The following is an 18,777-nucleotide window of genomic DNA, read 5'->3' on the forward strand; positions in this document are numbered from 1 at the left end:
TCGGCGGATTACTGGCCATGAGGAAAAACCAGCGCTGTGTTTCACTGGTATGGGTCTACCGACGGTAGCAATGACAAAGCCGCAGTTCCTGTGCAAGGAGGAGGATAAAGTAACTGCGCCCCTCTGCCCGACGGCTCCTAACCTACCGGGCACCCTCAGCTCTGGGACGGGGATGGAAGAGGGGGGCAGGGAGACCCCTTTTTGCGAGGGGTTTCAGCCCGCTCCCTCCGCTTCCCGCCAAACGCCTGAGGCGGCGGCGGCGCCCGGACTACAGCTCCCGTGATGCCTCCGGCCCAGGGAGGCGCCGCCATTTCGGCACTGCCCTACCCCCCACCCCCCCCGCAGCTGCCTGGGCCGCGGCGGCGCCGCCATGAGCCGCCTCAGCGGTGGTTGGGACGGCGCCGGCGGCGAGGTCCGGCTCCTCCTAGACCTGTGAGTGCCGCCCCGGGCGGTCTCCCCCGCCCCTTCCCTGCCATGGCGGCGCTGGAGCCTCGAGCAATGCTGCGGCGCCGAGGCGGGCCCGGCGCCTCCCTGCGGGGGGGGAGGGAGGGAGGCAGGGGGGAGCCGGGGTGGGCGATGGGGCTGGAGGCGTGGCGGGGCCCGGCGGGCGGTTGGCAACAATAACGGTTTGGCGGATGGCCGGCTGGGGGGTGCGACAGGGCGAGGTGGGTGGCAGGGCCTGACGGGGCTTCGTCAGGGTGATGGGGTTTGGGAGGTGACGGAGTTTGATGGAGTGAGAGGGTTTGTCAACTGTTTAAGAGTGACGGGGTAGGTGGCAGGGTGCAGGAGAGTGACAGGGTTTGGCAGGGTGGGTGAGTTTGCAAAGTGATGAGGGTCAGGCGATTGGGGTGACAGGGTTTTTTGCAGGGTGGCAGGGTTTGGTAGGTGACAGGGTTTGGCGGATGTTTGACAGGAGTGACAGGGCTTGTCAGAGGAGACAGGGTAGGTGGCAGGGTTTGGCAGGGATGACAGGGTTTTGTGGGATGACTGGCAGGTAGAGTAGGTGGCAGGGTTTGGCAGAGGTGGCAGGGTTTAGCAGGGGTGGCAGGGTTTGGCAGAGGTGGCAGGGTTTGGTAGGTGACAGAGTTTTGTGGGGTGACAGCATTTGGCAGATATTTGACAGGAGTGACAGAGTAAGTTGCAGGGTTTGGCAGGGGTGGCAGGTAGGGGACAGGGTGGTCCCTGACAAATCTGGATCTGGAGGGGTGATTGCGGGCCTCTCTTTTCTCCTCGCTCCAGTGAATCCGTTGGCTGATATTTTGCTTTGAGTTTTTCGTGATCTCAAATTACATTTGTATTTAGGAGGGAGTTACAGACAGCGTAGGGATAAAATCCTGGGTTTTCTGTGTGAAAAGTGTGGGAGAGATTTACTTTTGCAGTGAAGAAAAGTAGCTCACAAACAGTGCAGTTAGACCTAGGCTTTTACTCTTCTTTTGAAGAAAAAAGTAACTGCTAATTTTTAAAAGGGGGTTATGTTCTTCCATGCTGGAGATCTTCCTTCCTTCCATGTTTAAATCTGTGTGGTGCTTCAGGTTATGGAAGTAAAAATACTAACGTTCTACAGAGAGTTTTGAATCAGTGTGAATTTAATTTGCCATGATTTGGTGGCATTCTGGTTCTAGACAAGGTTCTGTAGCAAAAAAGTTAATCTTTAGGGACACCAAAGCAGTGGTTATTTAGCCAGGCTGCAGCTGAACCCTGCCCCAGCCACTCGTGCTGGCACTGTCATTTCTGTGACTTCACAGTTTTAGTCAGGTGAATTTTCGTTCAGCTTGGTTGCCCAATACAGCTCAGTGTGCAAATCTGTGAGTTTTAGAGCCAGCATGAGAGAGGCACAATAAAAAGTGGTGGGGGAGGCAAGGAGCATGGAACTAGCCTTTTTGACTTCAGTCTCGACTTAACATCCAGTTGGAGTGCTTTGTAATGACAGCTGAACATGCTAATAGAAATTAATTTAAAGGGTTCTGTTTTGGTAATAACTTAGTGCTTTTGCAAAACTAAAAGAGTACCCATACTTTTCTGTTTTACATGATTTATCTGTTAAAATAATGTTTAAGATCTGTATATCACTACATGCACATGTTTTCTTGATTAGCCTTAGATCTTAGACCTAGTAATTTTTTCTTCCACGTACTGTGGAGCTTGATACTATCAACATTTTTTACTTTTGATTGGTTACTTACCTTTTTATACTACTTTGTTAGTTCTGTTGCAGCAATTTTCTGTTAGTCTTTTTACCAGTAAGACTAATACTTGAAACTTACATATACTTTTTAAGAAAGGCATGCAATTCTAGTGTACTATTTCTCGTCTCATACTAATCAGCTGATGACCATCTATTTATGTCAAGCTGCACTTTAAGCTTCTTACTTATGCTGTTAGGCCTGTTACTTATCTAGCAACGCTTACAGCCTAAACTAAGAGCTGAAACAAATGGACTAGTGTGTGATGGAGTAGTCCTTTTAATAAGGTAATTATTTTTAAAATCTCCAAAGCTAACAGAAAGTGCATTTACAAAGGTGTTTCTGCTGCTTGTTGGTATCTATAAGGGCCTTTCCCCCCACCCGGAGAGAGAAATTGACACTCTGAGACTCACATGCACAAGAGCATCCCATTGGAAATATTTAGAAACTTCTTTTCTTTTTTTGGTGAGGTTATGTCCTATATCAGCTTCTGTTTTCAGAAGTTATTGTTCCCAACAGGACAAATGACTAAGTTACACATGTCCTCCCAGCTGATGCAGTTTTAAGGCCAGTATACTAAGGTAAGCCAAAATTGCAGTTAGTTTACATAATTATGCTTGGTTGAAAACTGACAGCAGAGGAGGTGGAGGGTCTGCCATGTAGGGAAGATGCCTGGCAACAACAGCAACACTTGCTGGAGTGGTGGTGAAGATAGCTGAGGCAGGTAACAGCTTTAGCTGTCATGCTTTTAGGAGGCTGCTGTTACAATCTGTCAGAGCCCTTGTAGGTGTTTTAAGCTGACTTGTTAATGCCAGAGGTGAGCTGAGAACCAAGAGAGTTTTGGCCTCCAAAGATGAGACACTCAGAGCAACACAAGTGAACGAACAAATTTAAAGATGTTTTAACTGAGATTTTAACTACGTGGTAAAGAAGTGTCTGCACGTGTAAGTCACAATGAGTGAATGTAGTTAGATATTGCTAAGGTTTGATTGTTCAGCATGTCATTGGTAGCTCCTGCGTTACTGACATCATTAACAGGTGGCCAGCCTGTTACAGACTAAGGCTAACCTAGCCTGTCAATGCTTTTGAAAACTAAGGTGTTAAGGAAGAAATCAGCACACCTGCAGACAGGTACTTCTGCATGAACAAAAACTGAGGACAGAAAAAGAGCTTCAGTTTCAGAGGAGAGTTCCCTTTTATGGTCTTGCTGCAAACATAAATTAACCAATCCTAAAGGATGCAGGAAGGTATATCTGTTTTGTTATTTGCCATTAAGCCTATTTTAGTATCTGCTCTTCTGGTTCATTTCTTCTGACATGTCCCACTTCTAACATCTGCCTGCTATTCTATTTCATGTGATATAACTTAGTGTAAGCTGTACTTCGGTGTAAGTTAGGCTATTTTAGCATAATTACTTACACAGGTCTAGTCTCTGTAATGTATATTAGAAATATATATATCGGCCCTGTAGGTTAAAGGTTATAGGCCTCTTCTACTCTATACCCTTGACATTTTTGGAACACTTGAATATGCCATTTGACACTTCATAGACAGGTCTGAAATACAAACAGGTGGTGTAGCAAGTCTGATATATGAACTGGGGAGAAATCAGTTGGGAATTTGGGGAGAAGAAATGATCTTTTGTTAGGTCATTACAGGAGTAAAGTATTATTTAGTTTTCCCTGCCCATGAATAACAGGATTGATAATTTCTTTCAGTAAGGTAGACTCTTTGTTAGTCTGTCTGCCAGGTGAATACATTTGAGTAATGTTTTTGTATACTGTTTATTTACCAGTCTTAATTGCTTCTGTATGTATCTAGATCATACAAAAGCGTAGGTGCCAACTACAGCAGAGGGAGTTACAGTAGCAGCTCTGAAGGTGGGTTCATGAAAAAATGCTGATTATACAAAAGCAAAATATTTTGTAGGACTGTAATGTTTTCTTTCAAAATTTTGGACTGGATTTAAAAAGAAAGGTTGGGACAAGGATGTTTATTATTTATACGTTGGAAATATAATTCAGGCAGCTATGATCTGTAGCCAACAGAACCTCCAGAGGCACACCACTGCTTATATGGACTCACATGTTAGGTTTCTAAGCAACAGGGATGGGAGGTATCTTTCCTCCCCAATTTCAACTCCCTCAATTTTAGCTTTGTTATGCTGTAGTACTTTTTAAAGTCTTGGCATTTTGTAGAAGACAAAAATACTATCTTTTCAGTTACCTCTGGATGTTGGTTAGATTCACCCTGATTTATGTTTGTTGCTTACATAGGGACTTTGGTTTTTGATAATAAAATCTGCTCACAGAAGTTGCAATTCCTTCTTTAAGGACAAGCCTTTGTCCTTCAGTGTATGAATGGGTGGTGATTGTTCTGAAGGTCAGTACACTCAAGACGCTTAGAAGCTTGTATAGAAGCTTGTCTAGTAGTTGCCTCTGGTGTTTCAATGAGCCTGTGACTGTAACTTAAAACTGTAGATGTAGGGGCATTAACATTTTCTGTATCCTGTGGTACATTAAAGCACCTTAGGAATTTTAAAAGATAGGACTGAGTGATTACTGTCCCTCTATAGTGCTCAGTTTTACTGAGCTGCTTGACTGAAGTCCTGTGTTTGAGATTTGTTTGGGATTTCTCATGCAGCAGGATCTCAAGATGGGAATTTTGAGTAAAACAAGTTTGAGTATCTGGAAAAGTGAACAAATATCTCAAAACCGGGAAACAGTTCTGATTTTGGAGACAAAAGGTGCCCAGAGAGCAAGATGTTTATGATGTGTAGAAAAAGCAGGTGAAACAGTGTATGTTGATAGTATTGGTTCAAAATCTGTAGCCCAGTATGATAACCAGGCTGTTTCCTTCAGTTTGATGAATCATTCTGAGGAATAAGCATAATGGGGGAGGGATGAGCCTAAAATATTAGTATTAAAAGCAAGAATGGCTGCACTGAGTCAAACCAACTAGTATTGCTGGTTGCAATAGGGTTTTCACCAGCTATTTCTCTGTATAAGACCTTCTTTCTCATCCCAGGGGAGGGTTTCTTCAGCAACTATTGTTGATGGGTCTTGCTGAATGCCTTGTAGAAATCCAAATAGATCATATTAATTTGAGCTGTGTTGTTCAGGCTTTGTCAATTCCCTTTACAAAGTGTGTTCGCTTTCCCCCAATATGTTGTATTTTCCATGTGTTCACTACTTCTATTCTTTACCTGATTTGCTTGGTGTGACCACAGGCTTACTGATCTGTGATTCGCTGGACCCCACTAAGAGGCTGAAAAATTTCTCTCTCAGATGCCAGTCCTCTGCTGTCAGATCTAGTTTTAAGCACAAGGTTACATAGAACCTTTCATATTAAGAGACTATTACAGACTAGACTGTAAACAAAATATTTCATCTGAAAACATCTCCTTAATGTTTTTGCTTAACTGACGTGAAAGAAAAGTGTCCCTTCTCTGGAACCAGCTATCCTAACTGAAGATTTTTGCTGTCTACCAACTGGAGACAGCTGGTGAAAGGGCTCCTCTTACACTCACAAATGAACCACAAGCAAAGTTGTTTTGGTGAGCTGGATCGGTGATCAGAGTGAATGTGGCTGACTTTTTACCTACAGTTGACGGGGTAATGCGTGCACAAAAGATCAGTTGCTTGACCTGAAAGGGTAATAACTGAGCCTGGTGGTAGCATGGAACAGCTGGAACTGATAAGGTTTGGAGCCAGTGATTCCAGTGATGCAGAAGATGACATCTTCTTATGGCTTGATTGTTCTGGTTCTACTATGTAATGCCTTTTTTTGACTGTTCTGTAACTTTCCTTTATTTCAGATGCCTTCAATGTTTGACAAAGAACCTTTCCAGATACACTGCGGATATTAAGTCATTGCCACCCAACATAAAGGATAAACTGATTAAATTAATGAGTAGACAAGGGCAAATAACCGATTCAAATATCAGTGAGGTAAGAACTAATTCAGAACTACTCTCTCTCTGCTAGTTTAATACACAAAGATGAGCTAAACTGAAACTCTGTATATGAGTTAACAGATAAATTCAGGGCTGCTTACACTGTCCACATCTTTACAGTTTATTCTTTTATGTATTTCTAAGCTCCATAATATGAAGTCTTGTATTAGAAATAATAAGACTGTGCTTTTAGTGACAAGTAAATTAAAAATATGCTCCAGTCAATGATAATTGACTTCTATTTAATCAGCTGACATATCATCCCTTTTCAGTCTGGGAAACTGAACTATTGTAGATCAGTCTCTGTTCCTGAGTGTAAGATATTGTGCAATTTGTAAGGGGCTAAGGCAATATCAGATTGTGCTACAGGTTACATTATCAGTTTCTGGTAACTTGTCTGACACACAACAAACAGTATACTGCAGAACTATGGCTATAGTGATGGTATTTGGAATTGGTTTTATTTGTTATTTTTATTATTATTTTATAATTTATATTTAATCACATTAATTATAATTTGTAGTATAAATATGAAATTATTTCATATAATTTATATTATTATTGGAGATATTTAATATCCAGGTGGTGTCTGGATGGGCTGTTGATTTTTTGTTGTTGTTGTTGTTTTCAAATGCTTCTAAAAAAATCCTTTCTGCACTGTGGAAATTTGTTTCTTTATTCAGTGCTGGTGACAGAGAAGCTGACTTCCAGCAATAACAGCAGATTGCACCTCCAGAAATGCTTCTGTTTTCTCTGATGGTGACAGAAGAATAGTATGTTTCAAGAACTGGTGGATAATGGAAAGCTTTTAGAAACTTGTTAGATTTCTGTTATGCTCTATGGACCTTAAATACATGATCTCAGTACAGTTTATTTAAATTTTGATCTTTTAAATATGATGATGCTAGGGCTAGAAACTGATCAATCCAAATTCTCTCATCCTGCTTGCTCACTGATGGCTGTCAGTATTTCAGAATGAAACTGGTTTAATGACTCTTCAGCTGAAAATTGAGGGGCACAACTACTTTGGTATCTGTCTCCTGTTATCTTGTTTAGTCTCAAGGGAGGCATGAGAATTGAGGAAAGCTAAGGTTGGCCTTGGTGGAACAGGGGAAATGAATGACTCCCTGTTCATTCCTGCTTTGATCTATAACTCGTAACAGGCAAACAGTACCAGTTTCTCAGAGTCGTAATAGTGAAGTTACTTCTGATTCTGCCTCTAGCATTATTATGGAAAACTTCATCTTCAGTATGCACCATTTTTTTTTAAATGTGAAAATAAGTGTTCATGTAAAAATCAGAATTGTTGTGTTCATTTATCTTATTTTGACAAGTTTGAGTTGACACAATTTGGTTTTAGCTATTTTTGCAATAGTAAGCCTTCCTAAACATCTTGAGAACTCTATATAAACAAAAACATGTGATTGTGTATGTACAAACACACAAAAACTGTTAAGTTAGACTATTAGGTTAGATTACTTTTAGTCTAGAAAGAAACTAGAGTTTAAGTTATAAGCTTTTCCTTGAGCTCTCTACAAATCTCATCTTTCCTTGTGTTCATTCAACAGTTGATCAGAGCCTTCTCTTGGAGCCTGTTTTCCAGTTAATACTTAGATATTCTGCTTTTATTCTTTCTTGTGTGTTTTTCCTTTCTCTGTTTTCTTCACATTTTCTACAATTCTGTCCTTAGCCATCATCACTTTTGTTGAGCATATTATATCCTAAATTTTGGTGCTAAGAGTTTTTGGCTTTGTCTCATTTGCATTTTTTAAACTGATAGTCAGCCTTTAGATTTTGAATACATTTCTCCACACCATTTCACTCTTCAGCTTTCCTGTTCTTTCATTTTGCTGGTATTCTTCTTGTTGGTCAGAGTAGCAGAAATGGCATATGTTGTTTAGCTCTTCTCATTATTCCTTGCTCACATCATGTATAACTCAAGTATTCCACATACTCCACATTTGCAACACATGTCCATTTGCCTTCCATATAGATAATGGATTTTTTTGTCTTTATTACTGTGTCTGTCCTGCCTTTGTCTTTCACAGTTTCCACAGTATTACTTCTGTATCTATTTTCATCCCAGTTTTTTATGCTATGCTATCTCATTGGCTTTTGTGCACATACTTTCCTTGCTGTTTTCCCACCTTTAGCATGAAGTTTAAATTTCTTGCAGTCAAAATACCGTTCATCAGCTCTTATGCATAAGCTTCCATTTCATCTCTTACCTCCCTTTTCTTGCCCAGATTTGTGTTACCATCCATTTTTTTCTTTACTATGCTTTTTGCCAATAGTAACCTTTCATGACATGTATGCTAAACTCCTTATACAAAGTCACTTTTACCATAAAGATCTATAAAGCCTTTCAGCATTTGTCCACATACTATAAACATGTAATTTCATCTCTTGTACTCTGCATACAAACGATCCTTATTCTAACTTAAATTCCACCTTCTTTGAGACATTAGACTTTTATATAAGTATTCAGTGAATATGAATCTCTGAAGGGTGACAGAAAACAAACCTTTAAATAATAATTCAGTCATTGAAAAATCATTGGCTAGGGAAGCTTAATGCTCAAATTACACTAAATGGCCAGTACTGTTATAGTACTGTTGCTTGTCATGTCGATTTCCTTACATCTAAAGCTGTGCCCCCACTCCTTTTTGCAGTCCTAATTTCTCCTAAAGTTTCTCATGTGGCTTCAAAATTGGCAGCTTGCTCACTTCTGTTGTGCCCTAAGCAATCAGCAGTTGTGAAAGAAAGCCAGCAGTCAGGGAAAACATCTTCAGTAAGTTTAGATGATCACTTTGGGTTCAAGTAGGTCATCTTTGGTTTTGGATGTATTATTTTCTTAGATATGAATTCAGAAGTATCAATGAAATAAGACTTGGATGTTATTCTTTTGAACATTGCTCACAGGTATAATATGGGATATATCAGTGGTTTTATAGGATAAAGGGACATGTTTGAGGCTTTTAGGTTTGACAGCTTTTTTTCCCCCAAATGATATGTGACATATCACTCATTTTGCCAAAAGATTGCAATTATAATCTACTAGAAGTTGTTGCTTTTTTTCAGAAGGCTTATTTGTCTCTATCAGTAAAGATTTTAGCATCTGGTATATTTGCATAACAGAAGAACAATATCCTCTAACATCTGTATTATAACTGTTTAGAGTGGTGAACCAGAAAAAGGAATAGGCTTTTAACAAGCCTCTCAACCATGCTGTCATCTTTGCTTGTCTATGGAAATTTACCATAAACAGTTACCTGTGTGAGGTGAGGGAGGGAATGACAGGCTGAAGAGAGATATTTGGGTGATATGATAACCTGCTCCAACGTTTGGTTTGATGTTTGGCCTGTTGGTCTGAAGGGCAAGTCAGCAAAGATATGTGATCATTTTCAAGCAGTGACACTTGGACTGGAGAGAGGGGCCTATAAGTGTTTTTTATCAAAAGTAGCAAGAGTCCTTAAAACTGAAATTAGAGGTAAGGTGTTTGGCTTTCCATTGTTTTGGCTCTTAATTTCATAAAAGCCTTCTTGGGGAAGATTACACAAGAACTCCAACTGATGGTCTTATGGGAGTGAAAGTGCCTATTTAATGAGGATTGGACACCTCTTCATGGTATGATAATGAGATTGCTTGTTTATGAGAGAAAGAGCACGTGTGTGTTGTGTGTAGGTGAGAAAAATACTCTGGGGTAAAATATTTTTCAGATCTTGCCTGTATCTGTTAAGCATATTTAAGTTTTGACCAAACATAGTCAGTATTTACACTTCAGACTTCTGCCATCATAGTTGTGCTAGTAGGTTTGAAGGTATGAGCCTCGGTAAACTGGCAGAAACACCAGTGTTAACTGCACCACCACAGTAGTATTTCCACTGACTAAATTTGTGATGCTGGTAATAGCTGATTTTTACTGAGAGGTTACAAAGTACAGCTTTGCAATTATAATTGCATCCAAACTAGGAATGCTTTATCAACGTAGTATATCAGTATGCTGTAGTGTTAATGTGCTGCTATTCTAGATGTGATGACAGAAACTGAACAACATTTACGCTGTAGGAGATGAACTGTTTCTGCAAATATAGCATATTAGCTTTAGAGATTTTAGTTGCCAGGTGTGGTGACTCCATCCTCTAGTGAATATATTTAAGTTCTATGTGATGTCTAATATAAGAACTATTTCAGATTAAAATATGCATGTTTCATGGCATAGCAGTGTTGACTGAAATACTAGGTTTTCATTACAGGTATTGCACCCTGCCGTTGAGTCTCTAGACCTCCGAGACTGTGATATTTCAGATAATGCATTGTTACAGCTTTATAACTGCAAGCAATTGAAAAAAATCAACTTAAATTCTTGCAAAGAAAACAGATTGGGAATCACTTCAGAAGGTATGCTATCTGTGCACGGATAACTGGGATCTTATTTTGTTTTATTTTTCTTGTAAGATTGGAGTAAATTGCGAAAATATGTAGGGTAAATGTTGTTTAAAAAAATCCCCAATGCCACACTGATATATTGTTGAAGCGACTTTTAATTGTCAATTATAAACGTTGAGCACTGATTATCTTACGAAAGAGAGCTATCAAGTTACTCTCATATTAGGTTTCTGTTAAAACTGGTACACTTGATCATATTTTCTGCTTCATCTTCTTAATTATTCCTTGCTCAAAATTGGTTCCAGAGCCTTGTCAGTACCACTGGGGCTCATGTTCCTGGCTTGGGGTTTTCTAGATCATATTTTTTCCTCTCTGTTATTTAAATATATTTGTTATTCTGCAAGCATCTCCTGACTTGAAAGACTTCGTTGCTTTAGGACTTGTGATTTCAGGTATTACTCATAAAATCTGTTCTAAAGTTGTATCAGGAGCTATTGGCTTAAGGGCATTAAGCTTACTGAGTTTTATTTCCCATTTAAGTTTTGTTGTGTCTTTTCATTACACTTATTCCTTCACTCCATCATTAACTCATCCTGATTGAAAACTGAGGCAAAATATTAATGTAGTTTTGAGTTATTATACACTTTATTTTAGATCAGCCTTGGTGTGTATCTTTTTTGTTGTTGTTGTTACCACTGCATAGTGATATACTTTTTTTAGTTATGTATTTGATTAACCTTTTGATAATTGATTTCTGGAAAATTTCACCTCATCCTTACGCTTTTTCACTCCTAAGACATAGATTGCAGTGGTCTTCCCTCTATGCCTTTATCTGTCCACTGATTTCTAATATCAGGTTCAATAGGAGCCAGTTAAGCCGAGAGTTCTTTGTGTATATTTTTCCTCTATTTGGATACAGATTCCTGATTACTTTGCAAGTAAAAATGGAAAGTCTAGTTTTTCTTTACTGGCAAGTTCCTACTTGCCAATCCAACTTCACTAACTTTCCTGCTGAGCCCCTTTTACACTGAGAATCTATGTTACAAAGCCTTTACTTTTAATTTAAGCTGAGTCAATTCTTAATCACACATCTGAATTACATACACACACAAAACCAGAAGGGGAAAAAAACCAGTTTAAATTGGTGTTACCTCTTACTAACTCAGTAACAGCTTCTTCTGGGGGGGAAAAAAAACTGTTGGCTACCACACCTAGGAATATCTGAGCCCTATCATTACTAATAAACACTCTGTAGGTTGCTTGTGGGACATTTATTCTCCTGTAATACAATATCCAGTAGTATTTATTGCTCCATCTAAATTAATTTCCCAGTACTGTCTTTTCTGCCATTCTTTCCAAAGTGGTTTTGACCCAAGCAAGTATTCTTTGCAGTTCTTACGCAGTAACATGTTTTACTATATTCAAATTTTTATTTCTGTCTTTCCAGAAAGCGATGTAATATTCTGTACTGTTGGAATCATCATATTTCCTTAATCCCTGCAATAAATTCCTTTCACAACTTACATCTGTAGTTCATGTTCTCTTATTTTATTGGCTACCTCCTGACACTTCTGTGCAAATATTTCAGTTGTTACTAACTGTCAGGGCTCTGAGGGCACCAATAGATCTTAATGGCCCTGATCAGCCTCACCTGGGACCCACAACCCACAGCTCCTGCCCATGGACTCAGGAGCTCTGTTTAAGCTCAGGCCTGGGCTGTCAGGCCTGGCCTGGCCTGAGCTATGTCATAGACGTATCTCCCACTCCTCGTGGGAGTAGGAATCCCACTCCTACTTCTGAGATGTTTTGTTTTTTTGGATTGACCTTGGACCTTGCATGTTGCCTTGCTTTTGCCTGGTGATCACTGGACCATTGTGGGACCTGCTGCTAGCACCAGTCTGCTCAGCTTGCCTAGTTCAGGTGCTGTGGGACTATGCCAGGTCAGTGAGGCTACTGCCTGGCCCACAGTGTGGCCACCCTAGGCCCCTGGCTCACCTTCTCTTGTGGAAACTCTTCTCTTGCTGCTCTCTGACACTAACCGCACCTTCATCCCTTGCTGGTTAGGTATAGTCGTCTTACTAATTGTAGTGCCACACAGAATATTTTTATTACCAAACTCAATTCTGATTTTGTCTTCCTGTCTGTTGATACTCTTATATATGCTACTAAACCTTGTTTACCTGAAATGAATGACTGTGTGTATGAAAGCCTGGTGAAAATGGAGAGGATTGGAAGAAGTTAATTTTACAGTGTAAAGCTTTTTTTTTTTTTTTTTTTTTTTTTTTTTTGGCTGACCATTTCCAGATGCTCTTTCCCTAGTCACTTGGGCAGAGTCTGTTTTAAGGAAGATTGCTTTTCGGATGAACGTGTCCCGGTGTTCAAACATTCCAGGCCCGACAGCAGGCATATTCCTTGAGGAGCCAGCAAAATATCACTTCAGTTTCCCTGAGCCAGTGCTTTTTTCTATGTCCACCACCAATCCAGCATAGTTATCCTTGATTTGTCCCAGTAAGGATTTTGTAGTTTCATTCATCTCAGCTTGACCAGCAGATTTCTCCCTTTGGAGTTGTCTTCTGCTTCAGATCCACATTTTAGGTCCCTGCCTCATTATACCTTGCATGCCTTTCTATTTTACAGTTTTGTTTTGGTGACCGCCTTCTTGGTGCTTCTTGGCGAGGACTTTCCATGCACATAGAGCTGCCAAAGTATTTTTTTTGATATTATTGTGTCTGTCCCTTCCATTCTGCTTTCTCTAGAAAATTATCCACTGTTCTTTTACTGTCTTTTCTCCTTTCTTACTCTTCCTCAGGTTCCCCAGTCTCTGCCTGTCCTATTGTCCTCTTTCTCTTCTGGGGTAGCTCCCTCTGCCCTCATCCTCACTGTCCCAGGATGTCGCTCCATATTCTATTTCTGTAAGTTTCACAAGCCCATTTTCTAGCACAGCGTAATATTCCGTCACTTGATTTCTCATCCACTAGCTAATTTTTCCCTGGCTTGCCCTTATGATCACAAGCTTCCATGAATCATGTTGGACCTGTTGTCTACATAATCTTACTGACCAGATTCCTGAAATACTTCAGTTGTATGAATGGACATCATTCTTGGAAGGATCTGCCAGATCTTCAAAACCATGATGCAATTCCAGCATTCCAGAGGCATCTCAAGCCATTGGCTGTTTTTTTGTTTGTTTGTTTGTTTTTTTAATGCACTCATTGAGATGATACTTCATGTATATAGTTTTCCTCAGGTATCCCTCTACACTAAGGAAGGAAATTCAGCACTTAGAAACCTTTATCACCTCCGGCATTCTTCAGTAATGCTATTTTCCAGGTCTCCATGTCTGTTTGGTATTATGATTTTTTTTTTTCTTGCCATTGAATTAAAAGAAACCAGCCACAAAATGATTTTCTCTTACTGGCTTGGCACGAAATGAAAATTGAGCAGTCAATGACCAGAGCATAGCATATTGGATTCAGCATGGTGGTTAGTTTAAAAAAAAATAGTTAATTCTTTAACTCGTCTATTTCTTTGACAGGTGTCATAGCTCTGGCTTTATCCTGTCCTTACCTGCGTGAAGCGTCTTTTAAAAGGTGCTGCGATATAACCGACAGTGGAGTTCTTGCTCTTGCGCTCAACTGCCAGTTCCTACAAATAGTGAACTTAGGCAGCTGTTCAGGCGTTATGGATGCATCCTTGCAGGCACTAGGAGAGAACTGCAGATTTCTTCACAGTGTGGACTTTTCATCTACTCAGGTAAGCAGTGTGGCAATGGGCTAATTGACTTTTATTTATTTATTAAGACTAGCATAATAGAATTGAAAGAGGATCTTTTTAGCTGTATTTTTGACAAGCTTTTAGGATCCAGAACCACAGTTCATTTCCAGTTTCCTCCTCTCAGGGAAGAGAGGTTATATTTTGCATCTTGATAAGAAGAATTTTAGTATTACAGTATTTATTGTTGATCAAAGATAGATTTGTGTCTTAGAGTCTACCTATTAATGGAAGTGTTTTTTCAGTGTGTTTTATTTAGTTTTATTTTCTTCAAGTTGTAAAACATTACAAAATATTTTATATAAGGAAAGTGGAATCTTGGACAAATTATTATCTGCTTGTGGTTAGGACAAACTGACCTGAACAATAAAAATAAAGGATATATAAGGATGTATAAGTCTGTAGAAGCAGTAAACACCACATAACTAGTTCTAGTTTCAGAGTGACTGTGCTTTCTGGATGGCCTGTCATAGTCATGTTATGGAGTCAACAGGGAAAGAATGATATTAAAAATGTTAGAAGGGACAGAGGCTTTAACACCAGTTGATATTTAGTATGAGTAGAGGGGGAGCATCAGCTGTAACAGCAATATTACAACAGACTTCATAGCTGCAGTAAGATAAGGACATTGAGAAAGGGAATTCTTGTGATAGTGAAGTATAGCGTTCAGTTGACTCTGGTGGTAAAAGATTATTGTGTGTTGAATATAGAGCATTCATAACAAAGTGTCAGATTTGAAAAACATGTAACGGGTTCTATATTTTAAATGCTGTTCTTCTTTCAGTTTTTCCAGAAGTAGGGCATCAAAAGTTATTTTGATCTTTTATTTGCTTTTTTTATTATTATTTATTCAAACTACTTCATGACTTTTTTGTTCTCTTCCCATTCTCTCTTCTTCCTGCGTCTGAAATAAATAAATTTCCTAGTATCTGTTTTAGCTGAGTTGAGAACTTCTTGAATAATTAAATGTTTCAGTGTCTTTTATTCCTTTCTGATAATTAGTCATGTGGTGACAGTACACTAGAATTCAGAATTCTGTTTGGCTAAAATAAATGGAAACATGTATTAGATGTCAATGAGATAAGTTTATAATATATCCCTGTGACATTGACCATGCAGACTGAAACTGTAGGTGATCATGCCTGTAGAGATTGCAAGGCCTAACCATGTGCTTGTGTTTGAGTGCCATGATGCATGTTAAAAATATCAAGAAGGGCACAGCTCACTATGGGAACAAGGAAACAGATGTAAGCGAAACTAGAAAGGGACCAAACACCATAAGATGATGAAGCCAGTTTTAAAATAGGATCATGTGGTGAATCCAGAGAGATGAAATGCAGTTAAGTGGAAGGCATAAGGAGTGGTGCAAAATAAATGGAAGCAGGGCAGGGGGAAGGAAAGGGCAGGACTGAACTAAGGACATATAACCTTGGGAACTCGGCCAAAGAACTCTGCTGCTTTGGCCCGGGACTGAAGAAGAAATCCATTTATGCTTGAGTGCATATGTAGTATGCTTATGTATCAATCTGCTTATGTTACCACTCTGAGGGACACGTTTTATAGGTAAGCTCTGTGCCTACTGCTGTACTTTTAGTCTGTTCCATGTACCTGTAAATCCTGACAATGTTGCAGGTGGAAACCCAGGTTCAAGAGTCCAAGTCACTGCACTGATTAAACAGTACATTTCCTCTTTCATATCCTTTGGCTCAGTATATGGCAAATAGTTGTAGGAAGAATGTAGCCTAAATGGGCTTTGCAAGCTGCAACCGTTATTTTATTGTAGCATGTGGGGCAGTTTAGTGCTCTGCAAAATTTTATCCACTGTCTGTCCAGACCCACTTTTGTAGAACAGAACTAGGTTGCTTGTGCAGTTAACTGCTGCTACCTGGTTATGTAAGCCTTTGCTAGGTACGCATATGGATTTTGATCACAACTTGTCTGTGCCAAGAAGCTGATGAATTTTTGGCTTGATACTAACTACAGGTGGTTTATACAAATTATAAGAATGTATCCCTTAATGAAGATGGGCAGATGTGGCATTGCAGAGAATGCAAATAGATACTTCACGGTGTAGGAAACAATATTGCAACACCATAGTAACAGTATGGCAATGCTTAATATGTGCCCTTAGGGGAAAGGGAGGTGATTTTGTTTTAATACAAAACTGCTTTCACTTACTCATGGTGTCATAGCCATATGCTCACAAATGTCAAGACATTGGTATCTAGGTGGTCTGTCCAGTGTTTGGGCACCAACCAGGCAGTCTGGTCCAGTTTTGTTCTGCTGACATGGAGGGTAAGGGACACAGGGTGTATCAAATTGTCATCACATCACTTGGGTTCTTCCTAGGTTGGTGACCACGCACTGGTTTTGGATATGCCTTTTTTATACCCTTTAGGAACTGACAATGATTAGTCTCTCCACTCTGTCCCCTGTATCACTGTGAGTTACTGTGAGTTATTCATTTACTGACTTTTGTCTCACACCTGGGTACCCTGAGGAGTAGATGCACTGACATCTTGATGACCTGCTAATCTAGGTACCATCAATACCTGCCATTCTCATAGCTCTTCTGCCTCCACACCCAGACATTCCAATTTTTTTCTCCCTTCACTCCAATCTTAGCTTTTCTATTATACTTCTATACAGTAGACTTGCAATAGAAGGCCAGTAGGATAATTTGTGCAATGGAAATAATCATATTGTTAAGGAGAAATGGAGTTTGTTATGTATGGATTCTAGGTGTCAAATTTTGCTGAGTATCCCTGTGTATGTTTGCTAAGTACAACCAGCACTGTGCTTGACATCTATTAAAAGATCTATGAAAGAACCTGTATGAGGGATCTGATATCCAAGCCAGCTTTTGAAGTGGGGAGGAGGCTTGATGAATTTGGTTCCTGGAAGAGGAAGGATTATAAATAAACAAGCATCTGACTGGGGCCAATGGGTAAGCAATTATGCTTTGCAATGCTATTAGCAGGTAGAGTCCTTAGAGAGCTACAAATGGCCAGTGAAACATGTCAGTTCCTTGAGATGATGTTGGGACCAAAAGAAGTCCAAAGAATCTGTCCCAAAGTCAAAAAATTATTTAAATGATTGCATTTAGAACATTACTGACATTATTAAAGATTAGAGTGAGCACTGTACTAAATATTTGTATTATGTTTTTGGGTTTTTTTAAATAAACTTAACAGACAAAAATTAGGTTTTATTTGACGTTAGAGTGTCCGTTAAAGATAACGCCGTATTCAAAGCTCAGGGATTAAGTTGCAAAGCAGCAAGGGTCATGTTGGACTTTCAAGGGGGACCTTAACATAGACAGTGTTCCTCTAATACTGAACTTGTGTGCAAGGGAAATGTCCTCCTTTATCATCTGATCACTAGCACTAAGCGCACAAATATGGCACACAGGTATGCCTGTTTTTTCCCCGCTTTGTCCCAAACAAATAAAATCAGCTTCAGCCTAATTTTTGCTAGTGCTGTTTACCTGAATCAGCTTGTTCTTTAAACCCTGCAGTTAGAGTTAACTGTCAGAAGTGAAAAATCCTACTACTTCTAAAAATTTTTTTTTACCTGTGACCACGTTCTCTAATCCTGCATGTCCTGGCATCACTTCCAGACCAGCTAGACTAAAAGTATAAAGCTATAGAAGAAGACTGTAGAGCTTGCTAAGGCCTACTGAAAGGTCTAAAAGCAGTCTGTCAGCAGTTCCACATATCTTCTGGCCTTCTTTATGCATGTATACTGCTTCCTCTTTGGAAGAGGAGTGCTCTGCCTGCACAGCATTCAGCACAACAGGACCCTGGAGCATGGCTGACCCTGTAGACTTCTGTGTGGCTCAGAGAGAGACCAGACTCAGTGGAGAAGTAGACCTGGCATGGAACATCCATCAGGAATTAGTTTGGATGATAGCATTTCTCAAACCTGCCAGAAAGGACAGTTCTTTGATTATTTTAATAATACTTAATAATATTTATATTTAATAATATTTTAATCTCTGTCCTGCCTCAGCTGCAAGTGTCTGTTAGCTTTTCTCCAAAGTTATCTTCACTAACAACTTTATGTTCACTTGGGATTCTTTTTCAGAGACAAACAGAGACAAAATTCCAATGCTGAATAATAAATAATAAATAACAAGCTCAATTTGTTTGAGTAAGAGCTTCCTAGAGATAACTTAAGTCTCTTAAGAAGGTTGGGCTGGGTTTTTTTCCTCCCCTGGGTCTGATCTCTGCAAAGAATTTTCAACAGCTTTCCCACTGTTGGGCCTAGAGTGAGTACAGCTTTCCTTGTTTATCAGCAGCGGAAGCACAATTTGAGGACCACAGCCAACATTTTTTATCAGTGGGGCACCAACCTTATATAAACTATATTATGGTTTATGCATAGGTGTATTTTGGCAAGGCTAGTGGTGAGAGAGACCCTAAATGCTTTCAAAATACATGCAGCATTAACACTTCCTCTGACTAAAACATGTTGCAG

The 18,777-nt window shown here is 39.7% G+C and overlaps 1 protein-coding gene across 8 annotated transcripts in view; it reads left to right on the forward strand.

Moving 5' to 3' along the window:
- The first annotated feature begins 331 nt into the window (after positions 1-331).
- Positions 332-18,777, forward strand: part of AMN1 (antagonist of mitotic exit network 1 homolog) — a 33,181-nt gene continuing 14,735 nt past the window's right edge. Inside the window, exons 1-6 of one of the 8 annotated variants that reach the window (XM_064514572.1) lie at positions 570-665; positions 2,703-2,764; positions 4,005-4,063; positions 6,001-6,133; positions 10,395-10,539; positions 14,063-14,280. In XM_064514572.1, the coding sequence (XP_064370642.1) occupies positions 6,092-6,133; positions 10,395-10,539; positions 14,063-14,280 (405 nt within the window). In that variant the 5' untranslated portion in view covers positions 570-665; positions 2,703-2,764; positions 4,005-4,063; positions 6,001-6,091. Of the gene's footprint in view, positions 433-567; positions 666-697; positions 2,765-3,280; positions 3,431-4,004; positions 4,064-6,000; positions 6,134-10,394; positions 10,540-14,062; positions 14,281-18,777 lie in introns of those variants that run through there. The other 7 variants (XM_064514565.1, XM_026116924.2, XM_064514581.1 and 4 more) reach the window with 7 other exon arrangements.

Source organism: Dromaius novaehollandiae, chromosome 1, assembly GCF_036370855.1.
Source record: "Dromaius novaehollandiae isolate bDroNov1 chromosome 1, bDroNov1.hap1, whole genome shotgun sequence".
Classification (NCBI taxonomy): domain Eukaryota; kingdom Metazoa; phylum Chordata; class Aves; order Casuariiformes; family Dromaiidae; genus Dromaius; species Dromaius novaehollandiae.